The sequence below is a fragment of the Pelodiscus sinensis genome, chromosome 8 (genome assembly GCF_052426305.1).
Source record: "Pelodiscus sinensis isolate ZL-2025 chromosome 8, ASM5242630v1, whole genome shotgun sequence".
Taxonomy (NCBI): Eukaryota; Metazoa; Chordata; order Testudines; family Trionychidae; genus Pelodiscus; species Pelodiscus sinensis.
The window spans coordinates 71,973,276-71,998,914 of NC_143059.1; the positions used below are offsets into that span (position 1 = coordinate 71,973,276).

At 46.5% G+C, this 25,639-nt stretch overlaps 1 protein-coding gene across 3 annotated transcripts in view; it reads right to left on the reverse strand.

Annotated features, from left to right (window-relative positions):
• The window catches only part of SUFU (SUFU negative regulator of hedgehog signaling), a 106,668-nt gene that overhangs the window by 36,225 nt on the left and 44,804 nt on the right, over positions 1-25,639 (reverse strand). For 2 of the 3 annotated variants that reach the window (XM_075935576.2, XM_089780230.1), the window contains exons 4-8: positions 12,376-12,518; positions 9,719-9,804; positions 8,354-8,426; positions 1,929-2,085; positions 122-233 (exon numbers count right to left, since the gene is read on the reverse strand). In XM_075935576.2, the coding sequence (XP_075791691.1) occupies positions 122-233; positions 1,929-2,085; positions 8,354-8,426; positions 9,719-9,804; positions 12,376-12,518 (571 nt within the window). The remainder of the gene's footprint in view (positions 1-121; positions 234-1,928; positions 2,086-8,353; positions 8,427-9,718; positions 9,805-12,375; positions 12,519-25,639) is intronic. The other variant, XM_075935577.2, reaches the window with a different exon arrangement.

Here is a 25,639-nt window from a genome sequence, read left to right on the forward strand (position 1 = left end):
GCAAGTACTCACTGTTGTCCTTTCCCCTGCTCCCCATGTAATGGCCCCCCCAGCTGTCATCTTGTTTTCCCTGTGAGCTCTGCTACTCTCCCCTTTCTGAAGAGCACAGGATCATACTTACGGTGCTCGGTCATGATTCAACCCATTCTGTCTTTGTGCATTTATTGGAGGTAGAACAGGTTTGCTGTTAATCTCGAGCCCTCTCCGCAAAGTCTCCCTGATTTGCTCTGTATCTGCAAAGAAGTTGTTTGAACGTGATTTAGTATCACACACACCCCCACAAACGCCAACTAACCAGCATGTGACCGAGTCAGCTTCTTATGGTGTCTCTTCCTATAACAGATATTCCACTGAGCTCACCCCCTTTGGCTGGATGCACAAAGAGGAGCCCTCTGCAGCCAGTTTCAGTTCTCCCGTTTTGGTGCCCCACGTACATCCAACCTTCCAGCAAGGAAGGGTACCACCTTTACTAAGAAGTCATCCAGAGGGGGCAATGCCGAGCAATTAGGTCTCTCACCTACCCCTTCCCATAAGGAAAAAAGGGTGCTGGTTCTAGAGGTCTCCCAAATCGACTGAATTCCAGACACTTCTAACTCATGGATGCTGACAATTTTCCAACCCAGGTGGCAGAATGGAAATTTATCCCTTCAGATTAATTAATGAGGATTCCCTGAACTTCCACATTTGGCTTTGCAAGCCTGTCCGTTAATTTAAACACCCCTCATATGAGCGGGCTCCAAAAAAGAAAGAAACTGAACTGAATGTTCCACAGGGCAAAAGTTCACCATGAAACTTAATTCACTTTTATCTTCAAATACACATTCGATACAGTCCTTAACCTTCACATTTTTTCAGTAACGTCTGATAGATAAATCCATGAGAGGGAAATGTGCCTGCAAGTTTTCCTAAGAAGTGCAGCCGTCTTTTGTAAAAGATTGGGAAAATCTCTACATACAGCATTTCAGAATCATTTCAAGGGCATAATACAGCTTTGTATAGATGTCCCAGATTTTTCATTTGAGGGCCGGGGAAGTGGAGGGATTTGATGTCCTAGGTACTGTGATTACATACCCTCAGATAGAAGAATGGATGCAATTTACAGTTTAAAATAAAGGGGAAACCAGAAAAATATCCATTGATTAGGTCTCCAGAAGCCATCATTATTGGCTTTTAATTTCAACTGCTCCTATGAATCAGACTTCCACACATTTTATTTTAATAAATCTATATGGATTTGAAAGATCATGTGGTTTAAACTAAGGAGCAGCTCACCCCGCCTTTAATCAGTTAACTGGTTAACCACTGCATTTAACCGGTTAACCAATTAAATGGGATTTTACTTCCGTAATTAAAACCGGTCTGAAATTAAATGCATGTGTGCCCCACCACTACCCCCTGGGTTAGCCAAGAAGCCACGTCGCTATAAGGAGGAACCACCAAGGTTCTCAGGAGCCCTGTGTTGACAGGTGTCATTTGAGTTATTGTGGCCATGTCAGTCCAAGCTGACAGCCAATACTTGAAAACACTAGTAGAAAGAGAGCCCTGGGGGAAACCACTATTTTGCACAGGTGCCTTTTGGTTTCAGGTCACACGGGCTTGATTTCTGAGTTTTACTCTGGAGTTTCTGATTGGAATTGAACACCAAAACCAAGCTAACGGCAGACAGTCACCTGAAATGGTAAGTCCCCTCCTCCCCTGAAGAGGGCTCCCCAAGAGCTACCCTTGGCTCATCTGGACTTTGAGCCTTTCTGTGAATTCGAGCAGGGCTGCGTTTTGCAATGAACCTCAAGACTGGGCCCAGCTCTCACTTGGCCCTGTCAAGCTCTATAGGAGAATAGCCCTAAGGCTGTGCCAATCAAATGCTTCAAGTACACAGGGAAGGGCTTGGGTGGGGCAGAAGGGGACCGACTCGGTCAAGTCCCTCTTACCTTTCCCGGACAGCCTTCGTGGCTGCGTTCCAATGCAAATGCTTCTGCTGTCTTCGTCATCCTCTGGGGGCCGGCTCAGATCATCCCAGGCGCATTTGGCACTCACTCCACTCAGGTTCGAGCCATCTGTCTCAATCCCTTTATCGACTCTCTCCTGCTTGAAAAGATCCACCGAGCCATGACTCTCCTGGGTGTGGTTTGGATCAAAGCAGCTGCCCGAGGCACAGTATTACAGCCCACCTGTTACCAGCTGAGTGCAGAATAGCTCCTTTCCAAATCAGCTCCTGGGACTAACACTACGGCCCCACAACAGGCTTCTCAAGGACTCACACCACAAGAAGAATGGACATGCTGTGTGTCTGCAGACAGACTAGATTACTACCACCCTTCACTCAACTCGGAACCTTGTACCGATACGTTAAACCACGGACACACTCAACGACTGAAGCAACGAACAATTACTTTTTGCACCATGTCCTCTGAAGTTTTGCATAATGCTTCCTTTGATAACCAACACATGAATGTCCTTCACCTCTGGTTAGAAATTCCCAGCTCAGAAGAGACTACTCTTGTGAACAGTCCCAGAAGGGCAGCTGTGTTAGTCTGTTCAGGAGTCCTGTGGCACCTTAAAGACTACGATTTATTTGGCCATAAACTTTCGGGGGCATGCAGCTGATGAAGTGGGCTTTAGCCAGGAACGTTTATGTCCAAATAAATCTGACAGCCTGTACGGTGTCACAGGACTCGTTTTTGCATGTACAGACTTTATACAATGGGTATATCTACGCCTGACTTTTTTGAGGTCAGCTAAGTGCTGACTAATTACTGTACATTCTAAGACAACACAACTTTTCCACTTCACCCACTTCTTTGCTAGCAACTTTCCGACTTAACACTGCAACTAAAAATTCAAGTGTAGGCCTCCCTACTGAAGGAATTCCTTTATTCTTAGCTTTCACCACTAGGGGATGCTGTTAAGCTAAACCACTTTAAGGTTGAAATACAGAGATGAACTCAGCTTCTATGCATTGTATGCATTTGAATGCTAGCGTGGAGTTTTCTTCCTGGCTTCCGTATATACACAGCACAAATGACAGTGACGTCTGCTCCAGCCATGTTTTAAAGAGAGTTTTTGCTTCAGCACACGGACTCAAGCAGGCCTGGGTGTTAGATGTTCTCGACCTGGTCTTCAATCATGAGATTTTAAATGGAAAAACTCACATGCACCATTTGTATCCCCACAGCTTCCAGACTGCCAGTGCAAGCCACTTTGCCATTGCCGTGGGCTAAAAGGCTGACTCCTCGCAACAGTCAAACTCAGCCACCAGCATTTCTGGCTGGCTTTGCATTGCATGACCTCGGCTCCCCGTCCTTGCCTTCCAAGGTACCTCAAGGTCAGTGTCTGCAATTACCAACTTCCAGCACGTTCTGGACAGACACACAAGGCTCAGGGCTAGGCGTCCGCTCAGGAGGGTGAAGGTCATTCTATTTGAAGGCAAAACTGACTTCCAGTAAACTAGTGCAAATTTTTCAGCACTGAATAAAGTCAGGGTCTCCCTTCCCTTGCGAGCATCCCTCAAGGACATTGCAATGCGAGTGAGAAGCCTAGGGAAGGGTGAAGCAGGCATTCAGTGGAAGAACAGCTCTTGAAGTGATACGATGGCCCCTTAGCTCTACCTCAGAGCTCAATCCTGCTAGGTCAGGGGCGGGCAAAAGCCTCTTAGTGGGCCAGAGGCAGCCCTCCTACGGTTTTGATCTGGCCCGCGAGGCACTTCCAGGCCCCACCCCCTAGCGCGTTGCCTGGGAGCCAGAGATGCAAGAGCCCTTTTAACGGCTTCTATTTAAAGGGTTTGTGCCTTCCCCACACCTGTCAGGTAACGAGTTGCCTGGCAGCCGCAGGGATCACGAGAGCCCTTTAAATAGAAACAATTAAAAGGGCTCGCAGCTGCCGCCTCTGCTAGCACATTGCTAGGGAGCTGGAGATGCGCGAGCCCTTTCAATTGCTTCTATTTAAAGGGCTGGCATCTGCTGGGTGGCTGCATTGCCTGACAGCCACCAGGCAGGCACAAGCCCTTTAAACAGAAGCAACTGGAAGGGCTGGCAGCTCTCAGCCCCACTGGCCCGTTGCCTGGGAGCTGACCCGGAGGCGCGAGCTCTTTCAACTGCTTCTGTTCAAAGGGCTTGTGCCGGCCGGGCGGCTGCCAGGCCACAGATGGGCAGCGGGGCCAGGAGCCGTGTTATGTGAATGCTAAGCCTCCAGCCCGGACAGCTCTGGGGGCAAGCCCCTGGTACTCTCCCATCTGCTCCATGTCTCTTCCATTGGCCAGAAGTCAGGGGGGAGGGACCCGAGGCCAAGCAAAACTCCCGGTAGGCTAGCTGTCAACCCTGCCCTTTCCACCAGAGGCCCCGCCCCTTCCACGTCAGCCTGCAGCCACTTCTGAAATTTGTGAAGTGCCCCCCTCCTTCAAAAACGATTGCCCACCCCCGCGCTAGGCGCTTAGTGTAACTCCTCCCGTTGACTTCTGGAGGGCACTTGCCAGCAACTCAGCATTTTGCAGGATCAGTCCCATCAGAAGAAGCATCTGTAGCAAGCACCCTGATATCTCTGTCACCCATGCTCACCTTCCTTACCCCACACACTTTTACTTAGAACCGTTATGAATACGACGCTGCCAAATACGTGGCCATTAAAAACCCAGCCTGGCCTCCCTCTGAAATCTGGTCTTCTGTGGGATTGTTACCTTACACAATAGGGATTTCAGGAGGGAGACCAGCATTTCTCAAATTGGAGGTCCTGGCCAAAAAGAGAGTTGCAGGGGGCTGTTATTTTAAGGGGATTATGATATTGCCACTCTTCAGAGATGGCTGGCTGGCTGGCGGGAGGTGGTTGCTGACTGAAGGCCCAGCTCTGAAAGCAGTACGGGCATGAAACGTTAAGTGGTAAGCATCACCCTTAATGTGTGATGCTAACCGGTTCCGGTTAATTGGTTGGGGTTGCAGCAGCTCCCCACCTACCACTGGCAGGGGGCTGCTCTAGCCTCCTGGGGGACCTGCCATGGACAGGGGCTGATCCAGTTATCCAGAGTGGCTCCTGTCCGTTGCAGACCTGGATGTATCACAGACAGGGGCTGCTCCCGAGGACCAGAGCAGTCCCAGCCTGCGATGCACCCAGACCTGCGGCGGACAGGGCCAGGCTGGAGCGCGCTACAATAACCTTGTGCTCTTCCCTCACCACTCCTTGATAGGTCAGGACCCCTATAATTACAACACCCCGACAGTTCAGATTTAAATAGCTGGAACGGTCTTATAAATCCTACGGCCATGAAATTGACCAGAATGGAGCATGAATGTGGAAGGGCCCTATGGATAAACACATGTGGACACTAGGGGGCACCCTTGTGCAAAGAATAGTCTCACACTGTCAGGGGAACCCAGAGGGAACAACTCAATGTTACAGAGCAGCTTTTAAAAGTAGGAATTGCATCTTGCTGGCTTGAGTGGAAGAACAAAACCAATACCAAGGTAGCACGATACTCTCCTACCTCCAGCTGTGGTCGTGTCAGATCACGGGCTAAGCAAAGGGGTCAGCTCTGACCAGCAATTTGTGGAAGATCAGGATAAAAGGATGCTGAGGAAGTGGAGTTATTGACTCAGGCACTTCACCCCTCACCCTATCACGTCAATACTGAACCAATGCTCTAGCTTGGGGTAAGAGCGAGATGAGCTGCTGGTAGTGCTGTGGACTATACGAAATGTACAACTCATGTCCACATGGGCTCATTCAACATCCCATGTCATGTCCTGTACAAAGATGGGAGTTCCTCTCAGTCCTTGTCCGATTCCTGTTTGGTTCATTTCATCCTGCCTCTCCCTATTTTCTACAGAGTCACATGAAAAAGGATTCTTTACAATCTGCCCTAAGCGTCTGTGTAGTGTTGCCTTCACTGTTAAACACCTGTGCTTCAGTCATGCATTCCCCTGGTAAGAAATCATGCATCTTTCAAAGCTTTATATTCATGTTCATTATACTCAAATCCAAGAACCAACTAAAACAAGTCTGAGAGATTGATAGAACTATGTTTCGGCCAGATTTTTAATCAGGATTTTAAATATACATTCCCCTGGAAAAATGTACATTAAAATCAAATTCCATCCAAGCTTTTACAGTAAGGATATTGACTAGTTATGTAGGTCAATTAGAGACACAGGTATGGACCATAAAGCAAATGGAATTAGCTAATGCAACAATTGCTACACTGGGCCAAATCTTGAATTCTTTACTAAGGCAAAATTCTTACTGATGTCAGAGGAGCACAGAATTGTTGCAGCACCGCACCTTGGAGAGTCGGCAGTACTGGATGCTTCAGAGGAAGGTATAAGAACCGCACAGTAGGTAGCTTTGTGCGTAGCTGGTGCCTCTGCATCAGAGTCTTTCTCTGATCTCTAGTAGTCGCATTGGCTTAAAGCCCAAGCTTTAATAGCCCTTTCAAATGTTGTTTTATCACAAATTCCTTGATAGTCTTGAAATCTATATTCCATTTTGTTTTGATTCTTACTACGTGGTTGGCCTTAATGACTTCCTGCAGCACTGAGTTCCACAGTCACATACATGAGGGAGTTTCCTTTCACTGGCATTGAATTTACATTGAAATGTACTTCAATGTCCACCCCTTTTGTTATAAGAGAGATAAGAGGTTCCTGATCCATGTTCTCCATACTGTGTGGCTTCTTATAAAATGTTACGCCCTCTTATTCATCTCTTTTTTTAAGATATAATAGCCCTAATTTTTCAATTTTTCTACATTGGAGCTTTCCCAAGTCCTTGATCACTCTTATTACCCTTCTTTGGATCCCTTCTAGCTTTGCATTACCCTTTCTGAGACGGTCCACACTATTCCAGACAAGCCCACACCACTAATTCACATCAAGGCACTGTAATATTTTCCATTCCTCTCCTTAGACCAAGGGTGGGCGATAATTTTTGGTGGGGGCCACGCTAAGTTTTTGGAAAGTGGTCAAGGGCCACACTTTTCTGTGGCAGTGCGGAGTCTAAGATGGTGCAGAAGGGCGTAATGGGTAAGGGGCTGGGGTGCAAGAGACGGTGTGAGGTCTGAGAGGGAGACTGGATGAAGGATGGGGTTGACACCTGGGGCAGGGGATTTGGGTGCAGCATCCAGGAGAGGATCTGGACGGAGGAGAGGATTCTGGCCTGGGGGAGGCGTGTAGGAGGGGGTACAGAGTTTGGGAGGGAGTTGTGACCTGGGGCAGAGAGGTGCTTGGATGGTGACCTGGGGGAGGGAGTTGGGGTGTGGGAGGGGCAGGGGTGCCAGAGGCAGGCTGTGGCTGGGAGGCACTTACCTAAGTGTCTTCCGGCCAGCAGCCCTGCAGCACTCATTCGCAAGCTGGGCTCCCTGGCTGCTGCAGTCCCAGACCACTTAAAACTGCAGGCTGTTCCCTCCATGTGGCTCTCCGCTCCAGGACGGGAAGAAGTTTGTACTGCACCCAACCCTCAGGTCAATCTCTCAGCTCCTACTGCCTAGCTGTTTCTGCCAGCAGGAGCTGAGAGACTGGCAGGTGTCAGTTCCTATTGGCTGGTTGTTTCTGGCCAATAGGAGCTGAGGATTGGGCTGGAGGCAGGGAGATCACCCAAAGCCTCCCCCTTCCTCCAGAGCACAGAGCCACATGGAACAGCCCTGTGCTTGAATCAGCAGCTGCTTGCCCGAGGGCCCCCGGCAGGGTGTCCACGAGCCGGATTCGGCCTGACAAGCCACCAGATCCAGCCTGTGAAAGATATCCTGTCCATCACCTATCTTAGAGCCTAACAGCTTGTTTGCTTTTCTCCCCCACAGCTGCACATTGAGTAGAGGTCTTCAGCGAGCTCTCTAAAATGACACAGAGGTCCCTTTCCTCAGCTGACAACTTAATGAGAACCCTGTAAGGTGGGAGGAATTATCAAGTCACTAGCTGGACAAACTGAGTAACGACTTCAAGATCTGGCCCTTCATCAACAACTTTAGCACCTTCGACCTTGAAGGATCCTAGAGCAATGTTTCCCAACACCCAGCCCGTGCACCAGTGCTAGTCCCTGAGATCTCCTTGGTACAGTTCAGGAAGGCAGCAAGCCGGTATCATTGTCTTTGAGTACTTTACAGCAACACTTAAATGAACCAATTCATTCATGGTCACGAGTGGAATGCAGCAGTGCCACAAGGCACATCAACGCTAAACAGGCATATTTAATGTTATGCCTAGCAAGAAGCTGAGCATAAGGACTGTTGCTGAGGGAGACTGCTAATGAGGACACAGATTTATCCCTAACGAAGAAGTGCCGTGGGAAGATCCAGGTGACCAAGTAGTTCAATTTCACTGAAAACGGGAGGGGCCACCAATACAAGGGCTGACTTATTTACTAACTAAAGACATACTTGCAGATGCGGATCAATCTCAAATATGGTCTCTCCTCTTCGCATATCTGTTATCAGCCACGGGCCTCCAGCTCTACAAAGAAAGAAAGGCAGTGACCCAAAGTTACTCACTCCCACAAGCACCTCCTGCCATTATGGGGCTTGCTCAGTACAGGTGCCTGGAGGAAAGAGGTAATGGAAGGTTTCCTCTTTGAACAGCCAGCTAAAGGTTCCCTCCTGGAGTCCTCCTACGGACTGTCTGCACCTGTGCTGAGAGGAAGGGTTCAGAGTGAAACAGAGACAGCCTAATTCTGGACTGTCCCAGAAATCTAGGCTGGACTTTTGAAAACAAAGCACCTTGTTAAGGCCAGAAAAGCTGGAGGGTGTATGATGGAGACCTGGTGTGTGCATGCAAAAACATTTAATATAAAACCTTTGGATCCACAACAACACCTTTCCTCACTTCAAGGATACAAGAAAGCACTTGAATACAAACACCCAGTGATAGGTAGCCTAGGAAGCAAACAGTTTAACTGTAATCTACCACTAATTCTTAGATCAGACAACTTTTAAAACCACATCTGTCCTTGTCCAACAGTGACTTCATTTTGTGACAGGAGGGAAGTTACATCAAGCCAGTCTTATTTGGAAAACAAACACTGTTCCTACTGTGGATTAGCCTACCTGATCTGACTCCAAAGTTTATTTACAGAAAAACTGCCCAATCTTTGCTAACTGTAAACTAGCCTCCTTCCCTCTGATTCCGAGCTGTACTGAAAGGTCACCTGGGTACATTTTTCTGGCTCAGCAGCCAATTCTTTTAGGAAGAGCGAATTAGAAAATGCTGCAGACATAAGAAGAAGCAAATTAAAAGTTTCAGTCTCATTCCCCTCTAGTCTGAGCATGTGGGTTCTCACATGTTAATGTGCAGGAGTGGCCCTGGGCGGAATGCGCGATCGGCGCCCCCGCCTCCATAGCCCTCAATGGCGTGACGTCATCATTGGGCGCCCCGTTGAACGCGGCTCCCTAGGCGACTACTGAGGTTGCCTACATCCACGGGCTGCCACCTAAGTCTCTGGGCCACCTAATGTGTCCACCTAAGTCTCTGGGCATGTGAAGAGAGCTGCACTGAGTTCCCAGTTCCCACAAAAACATATTTAAAGCAGGATAAATCTACAAACCAACCACGTGACAGCATTGCCTCTTATCAGGGAAGATCTAGGTGGTGGTTGGTCCTGCTGTGAGGGCAGGGGACTGGACTCGATGACCTCTCGAGGTCCCTGCCAGTTCTACGATTCTATGATTCCTTTTTCCACCAGGCTGCTTGGGATAATAAGCATGTATGGGCTCTTGTCTCCGAATTCAGTCGGGAGGTGCTGTACTTACATGGGCACAGTCCGAAGCAGTTCCAAGATCCCCTGTCCGTTCCACTGCTGTGCCGCATGCAGCTCCTCCGTGCAAACCCCAACAATCTACAGCAAGAACAAATGGAATGAACACAATGCAACAGGTGCACGCGTACCATGAGCCACTGGAGGGAGTGCTGGCTGGATAAGATGGGGGGGAGGGGCTGTTCCTGTAAGCTATTTGGAGCTACCACCACAAGTTCCAGCTCGTGCAGCAGAACTACTATGCAGCCCTTCTACTGTGCTGTGCACTGACGACACTATTACAGGCCTGGATCTTGTCTGTGTAGAGGGGACTGTGCTGTACACAAGCCCAGTGAAGACGAAGATTTAGCAGGTTCCATGACATGGTTATAGCAATTTGATGTAGGATACATAAGACCAAATGGCATGAGAATATATGCACTAGTGAACAGATGCACTGGAGTAATAGTTCAGTTGTACAAGATCCCTTTCTCCCTATTTGCTTTAGCAACTTCAACTAGGTTAAAGGAACAATGGCCATGAAGGAAAGTTCAGGCACTTGTAAACTCTGCTGACTGGCTAAATCTCAGTTAGCATCATAAAATGTGGCTAGTTATGCACTGCATGGAAAACTCTCCCCCCATCTCCAAATAAAATGGTTGCCTTCCAACATGGGAACTGTCACACTGTATCGGACCAGAGGTCCATCTGACAGTGACCTCAGAGGAAGAAGCAGGAAACCTTTAGTGGACAGTCTTCCCACAAGACTGCACTTTGGGTTACCCACCCACAGTGCATTGCTCACACTGTCCATGGCGGTGCCCCCAATGTGGACATGATCTGTCGACAGAGGGAGAAAGCGTGAACACCCTCTGGGGATTTTTGTTTTGTTGACAACTCGGTAGTGGAGACATAGCCTTAGTTTACCCTGGCAACTGAAAGACAAAAACTTGTGGGTGCTAAACACACCCCTCATATCCCCAAAAGAAAAGTTTAGCCGCGGCAAGTGCCAGCGTGAACAGCGCGTTGTCAGCAGGACTGTGCTCCTGCCAGCAACAGGAACGCCGCTTGCTGGTGGGAAAAGCATTTTGTCAGCAAAAGAGTTGACGAACAGAGGCTATACTGCTTCACTTTTAGTGACACAGTCGTGCATGACTGTGTCTCTAAAGGCTGTGTAGCATTGACACAGACTAATACACTTCCGCAGGGCCATCAGATGGGGACTCCCTGCTGAGCCACTGCCTTAGCCACTACCTTTACAAGTGTGGGTCTCAATTCCAGGCTTCTCTCCATCCAATACCTGCTCCCTTGGTACTATTCTGGGATAGGACAGGAGGAAAGAAAGCTCCTCCCATAGAAAAAGTTGCTCCCTTAAAGCAGCCGGTGGATCGGAGAAGCAGCTAGTTTTACTGGTAAAACTCATTTAGGATCTGCTGACTGAGGGGAATAACTGTTTCAGTTGAAAACATTTCAGAAGTGATCTAAGATGTGAGCATGACACATTTGGGGTACGGGGAAGACTGTCGATTAGCAAGAACCCAAATAAATGAGATTTAGGGCCATGTTTGAAGGAGGCTTTTTAAAAAGTATTTCTTCTGCTCATCAATACTTTTCTTGCACATTACATTGTTAGAGGGAGAGTTTAACTGGCCTCTGAAGAGTGGTTAGTATCAGATTTGCAGACTAAAATTCTACCATTAAGTATGCAACTAAAATTCAATCAATAAATGTCTCCTGCTCTAAATGCAAATCTTAGTGGCAACTTGAACTGCCGTGCCATCTTCTGACACTCCCTTAATATTTTAGATATAATTTAGGTCAACAACATTAGCCAAGCGTACTTTGTGGAAGTGTTTTATTTTCCCATTGGTTTATTAGACCAAATAGATATTAACGTCTGGCTACATTTCAGTGGGTCACATTTCTTTTCTGTCCTTTCTGGGTCTGATGCAACGTCAACGCTCCTGACCTGAGAAACAGAGTGAAGGGGATGACACCTCACGGTTATAAACAACAGATTGAAAACCTAGATAAGCGTCCTCCTAAAAACCTGCTGTAATTCCTCAGTGACAAACCTTCTTGATCAAAGCTGCAGGAAGCAAGGTGGAAATCAGACAATCGTTAAACAGAAAATGCTGTAAAAGGGGGCTACAGGTTGGACCACGCTGGTCCGGCACCCTCAGGACCTGATTGACCCCGAATAAGGGGATTTGCTGGACCAGGGAAGGCCCCTCCCCTCATTGCCTGTGCTGCCACCGGGTTAGGGCTCTAGCCTGTCTCCAATGCTGCCCTAGCCCCGCGGGTTCTCCAGATGCTGCTGGCCCCACTGCTGCTGGGGTGGAGCACAGCTGGAGCAGCACAGCCACTGCTGGGGCCAGAACTCCCTGCTGTGCTGCCCATTCCCATCCCCTGCACCGCCCCCCCTCCCCCACACACACACAGTCGCCGATGCCCCCTGACACGCTCCTGCCCCGCCACCAGACCTCCCTGTTTCTGGTTCTGTGTCCAGGAACATCCACGGCCCATGCCGGAGCACAGATGTTGCCAGACCAAGGAGTCCCAGTTAAGGGAGGTACATCCAGTATTTACCAGGGAAGAATGTGGTGTCAGCTCTACATTGTAAGTATGAATTCCCCGAATCGGATGGCCAGAACAGCCATTCCCTTTCCATACCTGTAGGAAAGTAACAATCCCGAAAGGGGTCTGTACTGGTTGCATTTGAGGATCTTCAGTCAGCAACATATGCTGGATTCTGGATTCACTGTTGTCCAAAGGACTGTGCCACGATACATGGTCGCCACTACAGAAGGTATTTTCTGTGGAGGGGGAAAAAAATAAAGATATTTAGTAATAAAACTGCTGCCAGAATCCACCCAGGCGGGGTCTCTGAATTGTCTGCATGCTCCTATCCTAAGGCTGTGCCCCTATATATGCTACCACTGTCAGGGCTAAAACTTTAGTCATTCAGGGGTGTGAAAAAACATCCCTCCCCCCCGCTTTGCCTCAAAACTTTTAGTGCTGAAAAGCACCAGCACAGATGGTGCTTTATTACTAGGAGCACCTTGTTCAGGGTGCGTTTTTTTACTGCCCAGATCACAGTGCTGCTGAAGTGTAGACATACCCTTGGGCCAGGTCTACAATAGATCTGGAAGTTCGGCTTATGGTATGCAACTCCAGCTATCTTAAGCAGAGCTTGGCACCATCCCCACAGCGGGAGGCTGATGGGAACAAACACTCCCAACAGCTTCCCTTACTCCTCGCAACTGTAAGGAGCACAGACGCCAGACAGAGCTGCCCTCGGCATTCGATTTACAGGTCTATACTAGACCCGCTAAATCAAACGCCAGAACAGTGATCTCTAGCGTCGTGAATGAAGACGTGCCCTTAGAGAAGGAAGAAGGAAGATTATTCAACGGTGTGAATTAACCGATCTGCTGCAAGCACAGTGCTCCAGACTGACCACCACTGCCATAGGAAGACAGGCTAAGAGCATTTTTCTCTTGCTTCCATCTACTATATCAACCCATTTGATTTCTCAAGGGTGGGAGAGACAGCAATGAGAATATAATACACAAAGTCGTCTCGCTATATTGTACGACTGCTGAAAGGCAAATCAGAGTCATTGTCTGGCTTAGATGTGCCAAGAAGTAATGTAACTATGCAGTATAAAAGTTAACTGGTTAAACGATTTAATTGTAATTGTTTAAACAGTTAACCATGTGGCTGGGGTCCAGCCAGCCCGCCTGGCTCTCCATGGGTGGGGTAGGGGGTCCTGACAGTTGGGCCTGCCCGGCCCTCCGGTTAACCAGTTATGGGGTAAGCATGCCAGTAAGGCTAATGCCTATGGGTAACTGGTTAACCAGTTAACCTTTCACATCCCTAAAGATACTGACTGGCAGGCAATGCCTATCACCTGCAGAAGTTCATAGCTAGGCTGTTACAAGTCTGGCCGGAAAGCTGAAGTCATTCTCTCCTACAACTACATGTTTTAACCACTCTGGTGCTGCAATTCTAACAGCCGCGTGCCCTCTGCCCTCACTCCACAACAGTGGAAAAGCTTCTCTTCACCGTAGGCTGGGATAACTGCAGCTGATTCGGATTCAGAAGCGTCATCTTATGCTTGCCTCCTATGAAAGCGTGACAATTTCTCTCCTCTGCTACTCAGACAGAAGACTGCCCCATGCACTGTATCTGGGGGCTGTTTGGCAAGGCACTCCAGTGGAGTGGTACAATGGAACGGGTTTACAGAGGAGAGGAAGCCGCTGCAAAAGTGTAAGGCTGGCTGCAAACAGAGTGAAGTCCCCTGAAGTGCAATGACACACCCCAGGCATTTTCATTTCAGTACAAGGTTGCACTGTGAATGCCACCAGGGCTAATTCTGCACGTTCTGTAAAGCCGAGAGCCCTCTGTTTGGTTCTTGGCCAAATTCCATGCTGCTTGTTCACGGTACTTTGATGGCAGGTGCCAATTAACATTACAGATGACATGTTCTGTCCTCCAATGCAAATATGGGGCTCCCGATCACATCAATAGACAAGGGCATTGTGTCCACGCCACAGAAATCGCAGCCTATCACACACTGTGCCTCAAAAGGCAGTGAGCTTGCTGTCCCCACAATGGACTGGTCTAATGTCACAGCTGCACCGGGGTGAGAGAAAGGCTTTTCCATTCAAATTAAAAAATCACACAACACAACCTGCAGGGAAAAAAGCGTGAACGGTTACTGTAAACGGCATTGGCGCTTAAGCCCACAGAGAAGAGGGGTGTTGTACGTTCTGAGCACACACGTTTCTGTACCATTGGAGACATTCCCCCCTCCTCAGCCCTCCAGTTGTATGATTGCTACTCTGGAATATTCCTGTTTAAATAAATATCTATCTGGTTGACCTCTCAGTTCTTACTCCCTAAGCAGTCCTGCTAACTTTTATGGTGCTATTTGGGTGGTTATGAATTAATCCTGTTGAGTGAAGGACGTTTGCCAGGAATTGTGTCATCAATATACAATATTAGGCAATGAGAGACTGAAGAGATCTGGACTAATTTACTGTAGCAATTCTTAGTTTCTCCACCAGACACCCTCACTGTTTATTTGAAAGTCGAGAAGTCATCTTTTACAGCTGCATTTCTTGGAAAGCTCATTTGATTCCCCCCCCGAATCAAAATAAACTCCAAGTACCAATGGCAACTTGGCCAGAGAGGCTGGGTGTGGAACAGAAGTGCTGTAATAAGCAAGGGAAAAGATTTCATTATAGTTAGAGCTAGAAAAGAAAACCATGTGTCAGATAAGAGGTGATTAAAAAAACAGTTTAACACAACAAATTAAATGTCTCCAACTCTTCAACTGAAGGGAGTGAGGAATGTAGAGTTTAGTGCATGGCTCTCACACCCCTTTCTTTTAGGGTTACTGAGATAAAAAGATTGCAGAGTAAAAGTTCAGGGTCCAGATTTCAATGTTTATTTTGAACTATAACTTGAAATAGAGTTTACAATTTCATGAAAGATCCTTCCAATATTTTCCAGTGAGCTAGCCTATTAACCGAAATCTGGCCGATTAACACATTTTTTTTAAATGATAAAAGCCTTTTGGTCACAGTTTTCAGGAATTAAACAAAGCCACAAAAGAGCTTATTCTTGGGTCCTGTCTTTATGCCCCAAGATTTTGCACATCAAATGCTCACTCGATTCTATGCTGATCGATCGGGAAGTTTCGCTGCTGGTGCTACTTCTCCTGGGAAATCCCCGTCCATTTAGAGCAGGTTTTCAAATGCAAATGTCTCTGCTGGAAACCCACCTGTTTATGTCTATTCGAACTCTAGGAAATGTTTCTCTCTCTCATATATACACACAAATACCACAAAATTCACATTGACTGCTCAATTAAACCACAAAAAACCCTATGCGCAAACAGGATCCCCAATTTAAACCCACACGAGCCAGGAAATTCAGAGTTTAGGGTTAAAACTCAGTTCATTGTAAGCCCATGTGAGATGGACTCTTGCCTAGGTAGAGCAGTGGTTTCTATACAAGTTTGAATTGAAGAAGTTTCAACAGGGTAAGCCAATAAATCACAGGAACAAGAGAGGACCAGATACGTCATACAGCTCCATCTCCTCACACTGAGGTAACAGCTGACACTACAAAACTTTCTTCCTCCACCTGGGTCCTACTTCAAACTTGTCATACTTCAAAGTGCAAGAACAACCAAAGTCTATTTAAAATGGACAAGGTTAAAAAAAACCCTAGAAACCCAAAAGCCTTTTCATAAGAGATTCCCCTATCTAAAGTTATTTATACTCAAGTGTTGGCTCAGGCACAGTTGCACCAGAACACTCTGCACACAGGAGGCTGTGAAGGCTAGGGCTATAACAGAGTTTAAAGAGAAGTTAGATAATTTCACGGAGGTTAGGTCCATAAAAGGCTATTAGCCAGGGGATAGAAATGGTGTCCCTGGACTCTGTTTGTCAGAGGCTGGAGAAGGATGGCAGGAGACAAATCGCTTGATCATTGTCTTCGGTCCACCCCCTCTGGGGCAGCTGGTGCTGGCCACTGTGGGCAGACAGGCTACTGGGCTAGATGGACCTTTGGTCTGACCCAGTACGGCCGTTATGTTCTTACTCCCCTCTCCCCCCAAAACCATTAAACATGAAAATAAGAAGTTCAGGGAAAACTCTCCTGAATGGTTTGCCCTCTTCAAATTGCCTATCATACCAATGAGACATTCCCTACACTTCAGAAGGCTCCCTACCCCCCGCAACTGCATGCCAAAAAGCGATACATACACGTGCTTCATGAAGTGTGCACACTTATCAGTGTTTCCTCTAATCTTTTTCATCCATGTGCAGATGTGTTTTTATGTGCACCGAGGAATGTGCGAGAGTGCACCACAACTAGAAACAAAAACCTAGCTGGACACTCTGCTAATCAGCGGGGCAGCATTTGAATCTCTCCTTAGCGGCTGCACAAATGTCCAGCTTATCGAGAATGCAAATACTCTTGCAAAACCGAGAAAAAGCAGGAGCAGGCCACAGGCACGGAAGCACACGTGGCGCTGTGGAAGAAAGACCTTTCCTGCCCAAATGCAGAGTGCTGTGTGAACAGTGGCATGTTCGAGGGGTCTGCCTCACAGAGTCAGAAACCTTCAGGAAGGGATCTCAGAGGTCATTTAGTCCGGCCTCCTAGCAAAAGGGCAGGGGAGCTGATCTGATTCCTGCTCCTTTGGACAAAACAGCATCTTTCTGCTACAGTGCACCTCCTTGCTCCCACATTACGGGAACCAACATAACAGTGCAGCAATTTATTGCCTCCCAGATACTCGCTCCCTTTGCCCAGCTGGGCGACTTTGCAGCCCCATTTCCTTTTCTTTCCACGTTTCTCTCCATATTCCAGTGTGACAGACTAACACAGTGGGGCACTAGCTACACATGAAATGTGGCAAATGCACTAAGATTGCCAGAGGTGTTAAACTACTGTAGGCAAACTGGCAGGGCTTTTTGGCAAAACACTGACACCTGTGAGGCCGGGCTTGCCAAGATGCAGCTCCTAATGTCAGGATCAAACAAATGACCTTTTAGTACAGAACACTCAAGTTTACCAAACACAAACAACAGGCCACTGGGACCGGACAGCAAAGCCCTGCCCTCCTCCCAGGACCCAACAGTTGCCCTCCCACACATGGCCGCAACTGGCCTGTGGCTCCATCCCATCTGTTTCCATGCGAGGAGCACTGGCAGGAGGCCCCCTCCCACACACCCGGCCCCACCAGAGAAGTCTTCTAGTAAGAAATATCCATTTGGGGCCGGAAGCTAAACCTGAATTCTAAGATGGGGAGGGGGGTATGAGAAAAGCGGGGGGAGAAGTCATTAGTTACCACAAAGCAGACTCCTCCTTTGTTACCACCACAAGCACAGGTCCGTGATACTAGTGCTGAAAGCTAGGATCGTGGTGGATTGCCTCTGCCTCTTGGACCTTCCACTTTGATTCTCCCCCTACAGGAAGCTAAGAAGAGCATCGCTGTGCCCAGAGGAAATATTGTTATATAGCAGGAAAGGAATTTGATCTCCACCGGCAGTAAGAACATTTACTTAACAGACTGTCCTGTCAGCTGGGAAGAAGCCAGTTGGAGTGTTCCCACCCCTGGAGACTTCTGGGAGGGGTTTCCTCTTTTCTTTGCAGGGTGGGAGCGAGAGATTGAAGGGAGGAAAACATCCTTGGATGGAGCAACACAGTGTGAGGTGTCTCAATTATGCAGGATAGGGCTCAGTGAGCTATGAAACCACACAACGTAAGGTGGGAAAGGAGGCATGGGGACGGGACTCATAGCAGACCAAGCTTCAAAGCAAGAGGGATTTTGCTCTTGTCATTCATTCAAATTGGACATGCAACACACTGGAGATTTACTTTAGGAACAATTAAAAAAAGATGGGGATGCGAAGTGTTCCAAACCCTCTGTTCTCTGCCAGCACTGTACATTCTGCAACTCCATGGACTCACCAAAAACAGTTAACTTACAACAGAATATGTGTCAAGTATCAGAGGGGTGGCCGTGTTAGTCTGAATCTGCAAAAGCAGCGAGGAGTCCTGTGGCACCTTAGAGACTGACTGAAATGTTGGAGCATAAGCTTTCGTGGGCAAAGACCCACTTTGTCAGATGCAGAAAATGTATTGGACTTTTTTACATAGTAAAACTAGGTAATCAGAAAAGTTAGAAAAGTCTTTTTAGGGGTGTATCAAATTGGTGCAAATCGAACCAAGTGCAGAAAGGATGCTGGGAGTTAGTTACACGGAACGGTGTGGCAAAGGCCAAAAATATTTTGCACTGGCAGGTGGATTTGAATAATGAACAGGGAATGGAAAGAAAACATTTGTTTAAAACTGGAAACCAACATTATGCTTCCTGAGAAAGCAAACAGAATAATTTAAAGCAGGCAGTAACACACCCAATTTCTATTAGGTATTGGTATTGACGAGAACTGGTTGAAAATGTTTGGTGCAACATTTTTTCTGAGAGAAAACATTGATTCTCTGAAATCAAAACACTTCCCATCAGTTCCAAAATTTTTGAAATCTCATTATTTCCTGTGGGGTGGGAATTCCCTCTTTTGATCAGCTCAGTTTTTATGTTTTGCAATGTCTTTAAGACACCAATGCCAGCTCTAACCGCTCTATTTCAGCAGCTTTACACTATCAGCACCAACTTGCTTTTACAGCCCAGATTAAGAAATTGAGCCCTGTTCTTGGTCATAGTTCAAGGATTTAGTCTGTCATATTGATACCACCCAGCAGCTCCACAGCTACAGCTGGGAAAATAATTCAGTGAGTATTTCCAAACCGTTGTTTTTAGCCCTTGTTCATTACTCATCCTTGACAAAAAACTGATTTTCTCCAATATATGTTATTCAAAATCAATCACAATTTCACAGGCAATTTTAATGCCAGCAGAAACAATTCAAAGTCACAATTTTAGCCAGGTGACATTTTGCAAACAGTTTGTTGAACATATTCAATATTTAAGAGGTCTCGGTTCTACATAAGGAACAGGCATTTTCAAGTTTGCTTTTCCACACCCATTCTTCAGGATCTGCTTAAAAGTCTGCAGCCACCACAAACATTCCTGTTGGTAAGCCTGCTTCATGAGAGTAGTCATATAAAAGCATAAAAGCAGCGCACACTCGGTGTGTGTAAAACGAGTGAATATAAATCTTGCCATCCAAATCTAGGCAAAAATAAATCCAAACAAAAAAGTGGGGTGCTTTACATAGAAAATTTCAATCCAAGGAAAGATTTCTAGTCTGTCCTCTCTCCCAATCTCTTTTCAGCTTCTCTTAGGAGTTTTATACTGAGTGCTTCAATCAGAGGAGCTGTCTATGTTGCCGCTGCATTCCAATCAGCAACTCCCTGCTGCTCCATCACCTCAATAATGCCAGCTGGGTGGGACTGTTTGTTATCCAGTGATACGATTGCCAGGAGACGGAATAGTTCCTTTCACACAAGTGCATTGGCAATCAGACCTTGGAAAAGCTGCTAGGATATAAGGTAGTTCTTTTAAGAAGCTGGTGCTTCAAAGCAAGTAAAATATTTGTCCACTGTCTGAACAATTCTCACTGCAATAATTTCTTATGGCCAAAGCTACTGCTTCCCAGATACAGAACAGAAATGCCACATTCTGCATTTTTTGTTCCTCAGCTACTTCTCCTTGTTTCCTTATCCCCCGCACCTGCATGCCTCTCCACATCCCCACTGCCGAATTCCTCCTAGTATCCTGCATTCACATCCTTCATTCCTCACAGACGTGTTTCATGTACAGACGTGAGAGGAATGGAGAAAGTTCAAGTTAAATTTAACTTAAAAACTACAAACAAAATGTACCAAAGACAAAGATACCAAGATGCAAACCAGTCACCCAACTGCAGCTCTTTATCCTCTTTTCCCCTTACTCTGTCAACTAGCTCATCACAGTCTAAATTCTGCAGGGGACTGTATTTTTCATTCGTCTAGAAAGCGTGTGCACAATTTTGGTGTCTAATAAATATGGCTCAATTTTTTTAAATTCAAAATGGATAAGCTCTGGCATCAGGCTGCAGGGAGCCCAGCATCAGAGTCCGGTCCCCAGCTGGCCCCAGGCTGAATACAGTGTTTTAAAGTGGCAGACCCCAGGCAAGAGACAGCAAGGGGAAGCAGAGTTGACTCGACTATCGGATAAGTATTTGTTTATTGGATAGTTCATTAGTCGACTTGTCATTCACATCGCTAGCTTGGAGCCAGGTGAGAGGCGCCTCTCCATGGCTGCTGCAGCTCCAGCCAGCACAGCCACGGAAGGGATGCACATGCCCCAGCTAGGGAAGGTCTACATTCGTCCGTCCCCTTGTGCTCCCCATCCAGAGTGAGGAATGCAACAAGCTATGCACTTTCCCCTTGCTCCCTGACTAAGGGGAACAGACAGCAATATTCCCATATGAATGAGGGGGGGGGGGGCTTCAGCCCTCCCCCGACTACCTAAAGGGCACTTAGGGGTGGGAGACTTGGGACTGGGGCAGTGCCAGACCAGGAGGAAGAGGGGAGGACTACCACTAGCAATATCTTTCAACTGCCTTCTAATTTGGTCTCTCTTCTGTATGGTTTTATGAGAAGCAATCCCATTCCAGGCGTATCTTGTTTTCCTGGCTCAACCAAACCCTGACCTGGCTTTAAGTTAGGATAAGAGGAAGCTGTATGCTGAATTTGGGGGTCCTAGCGCTGACTGTTTAGGAAGAGTTCTTGATGGAAACAGATGGACAGACAGATACCCGGCCAGACACACTAACTCTCTCAAATATATAGTAGGTATGCGACGGTGCGTGGTAGCGATGGTTATTGGCATGTGGATCAAATTGCCACATTCCTCTCAAAGGCCAGGCACACACTGTCTATCACAGGGAAGTCTGGAATCTCATCTCTCCAAAGTGAAAAACAACGCTTGTGTTTCTAGTTCCAAGCTGGGACATTTCATTGGGGATCCAATCAAGTACCTCAGAGCAGTGTAACTTTGGAAGAAAGTCTGTATTTAGGGAGTGTGGAGAAGGAAGTATTGTGGTAATATTTTACGTAGCGTGAGGCTAAGACATTGTGGAATTTTAGAAGGATCCCTGATGCATTAGAAAGCAGAATGCATGTGATGTAGCCAAAACTTTAAATTAAATGCAGTTTATCATATAGTTACAGAAATAAAGGCATTTTTCACATTGCTCCCATCACCACACAGTATGTGTAATTTATCTCAATGTAAATAGGTTTTCTTCAGTATGGTTTTAATATCCAGCTTGGTTTGGTTTGGTTTTTTAAAATGTGGCAGATCATATATAGGTTAGATTTATTGTGGATTTTCAGAAGCCATTTGCAGTTTTGAACAGCTACCAGCAATTGTGAAGTATTAAGTGCAGATGAAGAGCACAACCCTGCAATGTTAGCCATAATTAAAAAAAACCCTCACTGTACTTCCAAGCATGTTCACTAATAATTAAGGATCATCTTATGACCACAGCTGATATATGAACTAGATACTTAAAATTAAGTCTAAAAACACTCCAGCAAACAGTGTCCTAGCAAATTGTTACTCAAAGGTACATAAAACTGTAGTATAATGAATAAAATCTCTTTCATGTCTATCTCATAGCCTTTACTAAATTAAAAATAATGGAGGGATGATGAAATAAATTAACCTTATTGTTGGTATAATGTATGCCAGGCTGTCTGATCTACACAAAATTTAACAGAGGGGCTGACAAGAGAAAGCAACAATGATATAATCTGCTGGGTTTGCTGGCAGCACTGGTCTATAAATTCAATTTTCAGCATGAGAAGAATGTATTTTGGAAACAGCTCACACAAGGAATTAATAGAATTTAAAGCCCACGATGCATGTGTGTTATGTAGAAAATAACTGGCGCTCTCCTGCCAGTGTTTCTCTTCCACAGTTCGGTTTTGCACTCACCTTCTGTCTGGAAAATGGAAACAGCAGGGAACTGCCATAGCCTAGGGACTCTAACGTGGTACAAAATTGCAGGATACGTCACAGTGTGCTGCCCGCCCAAGACATGAAACGTAGACGAGATGCTTTGGGAAGAATTAAATCCCAGGAGCACAATTAAACAATGCCTCCACTGCAGGGATCCAAATTGGGCTCTTAGGAACAAGGAGGCCTAGACAGAAGGTTCTCTAAGAAAAATGTCTGAAAAAACAGATCAGCACTCCCCTAAGCACTGCTGTGCCTTTGTGGTTTGAAAACGGAGTTCGTAAGGACAGAACAGGGACTGATCTTGTATTTTCAACCTGCTGGCCAACTAAAAGAAAGTTCTTTATTGCACCGCTCATGCTTAAGGACTTCAAAAGTCCCATTCGTTTTTACATCCAAGCTATGTTTAATGAGCCTTTCAGTAGAGTCTCACCAATTCATACAAGTTAAAGATTATAAAGACCTCTCTGATCGTCCATGACAGCAGGCTCAGGGGGCAAGGGGCGGGGCCTGTACTGCTCCACCAGCGGAAAGATGATTCTGGCTTTCCCCCAGCATTAAAAATGGTCATTCAATCCTACTCATAGCAGGATTGGGTAACATGGGAAAGCGATCAAGACTGATTCGCATTACCTTCCATCTTAGATACTAAATAGCTTCCACTATAGATACTGGACAACCAAGATGCTACTTTTTCTAGCGCCTTACGTACACCTGGAATAACAGTGATAAGAGGGCAGCTAATACTTTCTAGCATTCCCATCAATTTTATTGTAGAATTTTAATTATGTCTTAAATATATTAAAAGTAATTGTCTCTGCTTCTGTAACGTCTTGACCCTCTCTCCTGCCTTTCAGATCATTTCTGTGTTCTGCATCCCAATGTCTTTGCTGGTGTCATTTTTCCTTCTTCGTTCAGCTTCGGCTCGTGTTCTCTTCCTCCTTCCCATGCATGCGCCATCTGGGGGCACCTCCAAACTCCATCGCTGTAGCCGCAAAGAACCTCTTATTTATGGACTGATCCTCACCACACCCATTTGAGGGACGAGCGCATGACCCCATTTTACATATGAGGAAACTGAAACAGTGAGAAAGGTAATGGTTTGCGTAAGGCCTCAGCGCAAGCGTGACAGTCAGGCACAAAACCTGTGGCTATGCTGGAAGCCAGAAATGGAACACTCAACGTCTGGTGAGCGAAGCACTGCAACGTGCCTACTGGATTTAGGGTCAGAGAAGAACCGAGACAGCTGAAGCTGTGGTCTACACTGACTATCACTGATACAGCGCGATAGTGCCGCAAATCCACCGAAACCTTCACATCTCTGCTGATACAACTGCCAGAGGGCTTTATATGAATCCCCACTAACCCTCCTTCACCGCCTGCCCTAGTCCCCACACCTACCTCCTTTCTCCACAGCTCTTTCTACCCCAACCTCAAAAGCCACTGAACCTTACTCCTGCAGGTGTTACTCTGAGTTGGCCTGCTCCATTCAGACCTGCTGTCCTTTGCTGTTTACCATCTAGCCATGGGAATACTCTTTCCACATACCTCTCCTTACAATAATTAATACAAAGGGGCTGGCAGCAGCATTGCCCCTCTCTCCTTTCCATGGGCAGGAAGAACACAGTCTGGTGAGATAGCAGTTAACAGGAGAGTGAATTTAGTCTCCGACTGAGACAGTGCTTGGCTCACTGTACTCAGGCACAAAGTCTCAGAGTGATAGTAGCCATGTTAGTCTGTATCTGCAAAAACAATGCAAAGTCCTGTGGCATCTCAGATTAACAGATTTATTTGGGCACAAGCTTTTGTGGGTAAAACCCACTTCATCAGATGAATTGGCACGGCAGTGACAGAAGCAAGGGGAGATACAAGGGAGAAGTTGCTTGTGTTAATGAGGCTAATTGAGTCAGGGTGGAAGTGGGTCATTCACAGCATTTGGTGTGGAGATGTGAATATCCAGAGAGGGGAAACTGCCTTTGTCGTGAGTTAACCAGTTGAGAGCCTTATTTAGTCCTAAACTGATGGGGTTGAATTTGCAAATGAATTCCAGTTCAGCTGTCTCCCTTTGTAACTGGGTTTTGAAATACTTTTGTAGCAGGATGGCTACTTTCAAATCCATTCCTGAATGCCTGGGGAGATTACTGTCTCAGACAGGGCCAGTCACACGTGTTTAGCTAGATGTCTTGCAGTACACTAGCACATCCATAGGACTTCCCACAGGTGAGTCTGCAGAAAACAGCTGTGCATTGTACAGTTAACAAGGCAATATACTGTGGTAATGCTGTTGCTTTTTATACACCGCTTTACCAAGCACCCGCTGACCAGCTGTGTAGCTACAGGCATTTTTCATCTGCACTCACTGGGGAAAGAAGAGAACATGTTTTAGTTATCCCTACAAGGTCACTATTTTAATGCACTGAATTAAGTTGTTTCAATGAGTAAACAACCTCAGCTGGGGCAGAAGAAGAAAGGATAACCCACATGAATCCCCTTAAAGAGTAAGACTGTTCAAATTTGTGTGTTTTGGCGAGTTTTTTAAATAGATTCTTTGTATATCACATGGATCAGTCTGTTATGTCTGCAGCTTAGGTCTAAAGGAACATTCACCCTTTTTCTGATCCAGAATAGCCAACGTTTAGAGCTATAAAGCGATGTTGTTCTGTTCCCTTATTGACACGGACACCTGAGAGCCCCCAAGCGGAGCAGGAGCAAGTTCAGCCGACTTCACTTTCAGCTTTGCTGCTGCTGTCACAGGTCCACAGAAGCACACACACAAGCTGAGCACGAGACAGGAAGTGTAAGTGACTCCACCAAGGCTGGCTAACAAAACACTTAGGTTTTCAAGTAAAATATTTTGACATAATATCCAAAGTTTTTTTGTTTGGAAATGCTACCCTGGTGCATCATGGGACATGTAGTTCGGTTGCCAAATGGCCCTACTCTCCACCATGAGCCAGGCTCTCCAGATTCATAGAATCTTAGAGCTGGAAGAAACCTCAAGAGATCATCGAGTACAGCCCCCTGCCCAGAGCAGGACCAACCCCGACTAAATCAGCCCAGCCTAGAATTCGGATAACATCTCCCATGGTGCACCATGGCAAGACACTCCCATTATATACTAATTCTCCTTCCTAAGGGGGGGACCATGGTGCATCATGGGAGATATATTCCAACTAGCAACTGCACAGGGGAGCATGAACATGACCCACCCAAACTATAACTTCTATGAGGCACCACAGCAGCCTTCCCCAAAGAGATAAATATTTTTGTTGTTGACCAAAATATTTGTGATTTCAAGTTTTCACAAAATACATGAAGTCTTCCAGGGGAAAAAAATAAGCCATTTAAAAAAAAAAAAAACTCTACCGTCAAACCAGAGTGCAACTGTCTTCACACCGAATCCTATCAGAAAAATGTCTCAACTTTTGGAAATATAAAACTTCCTAACTG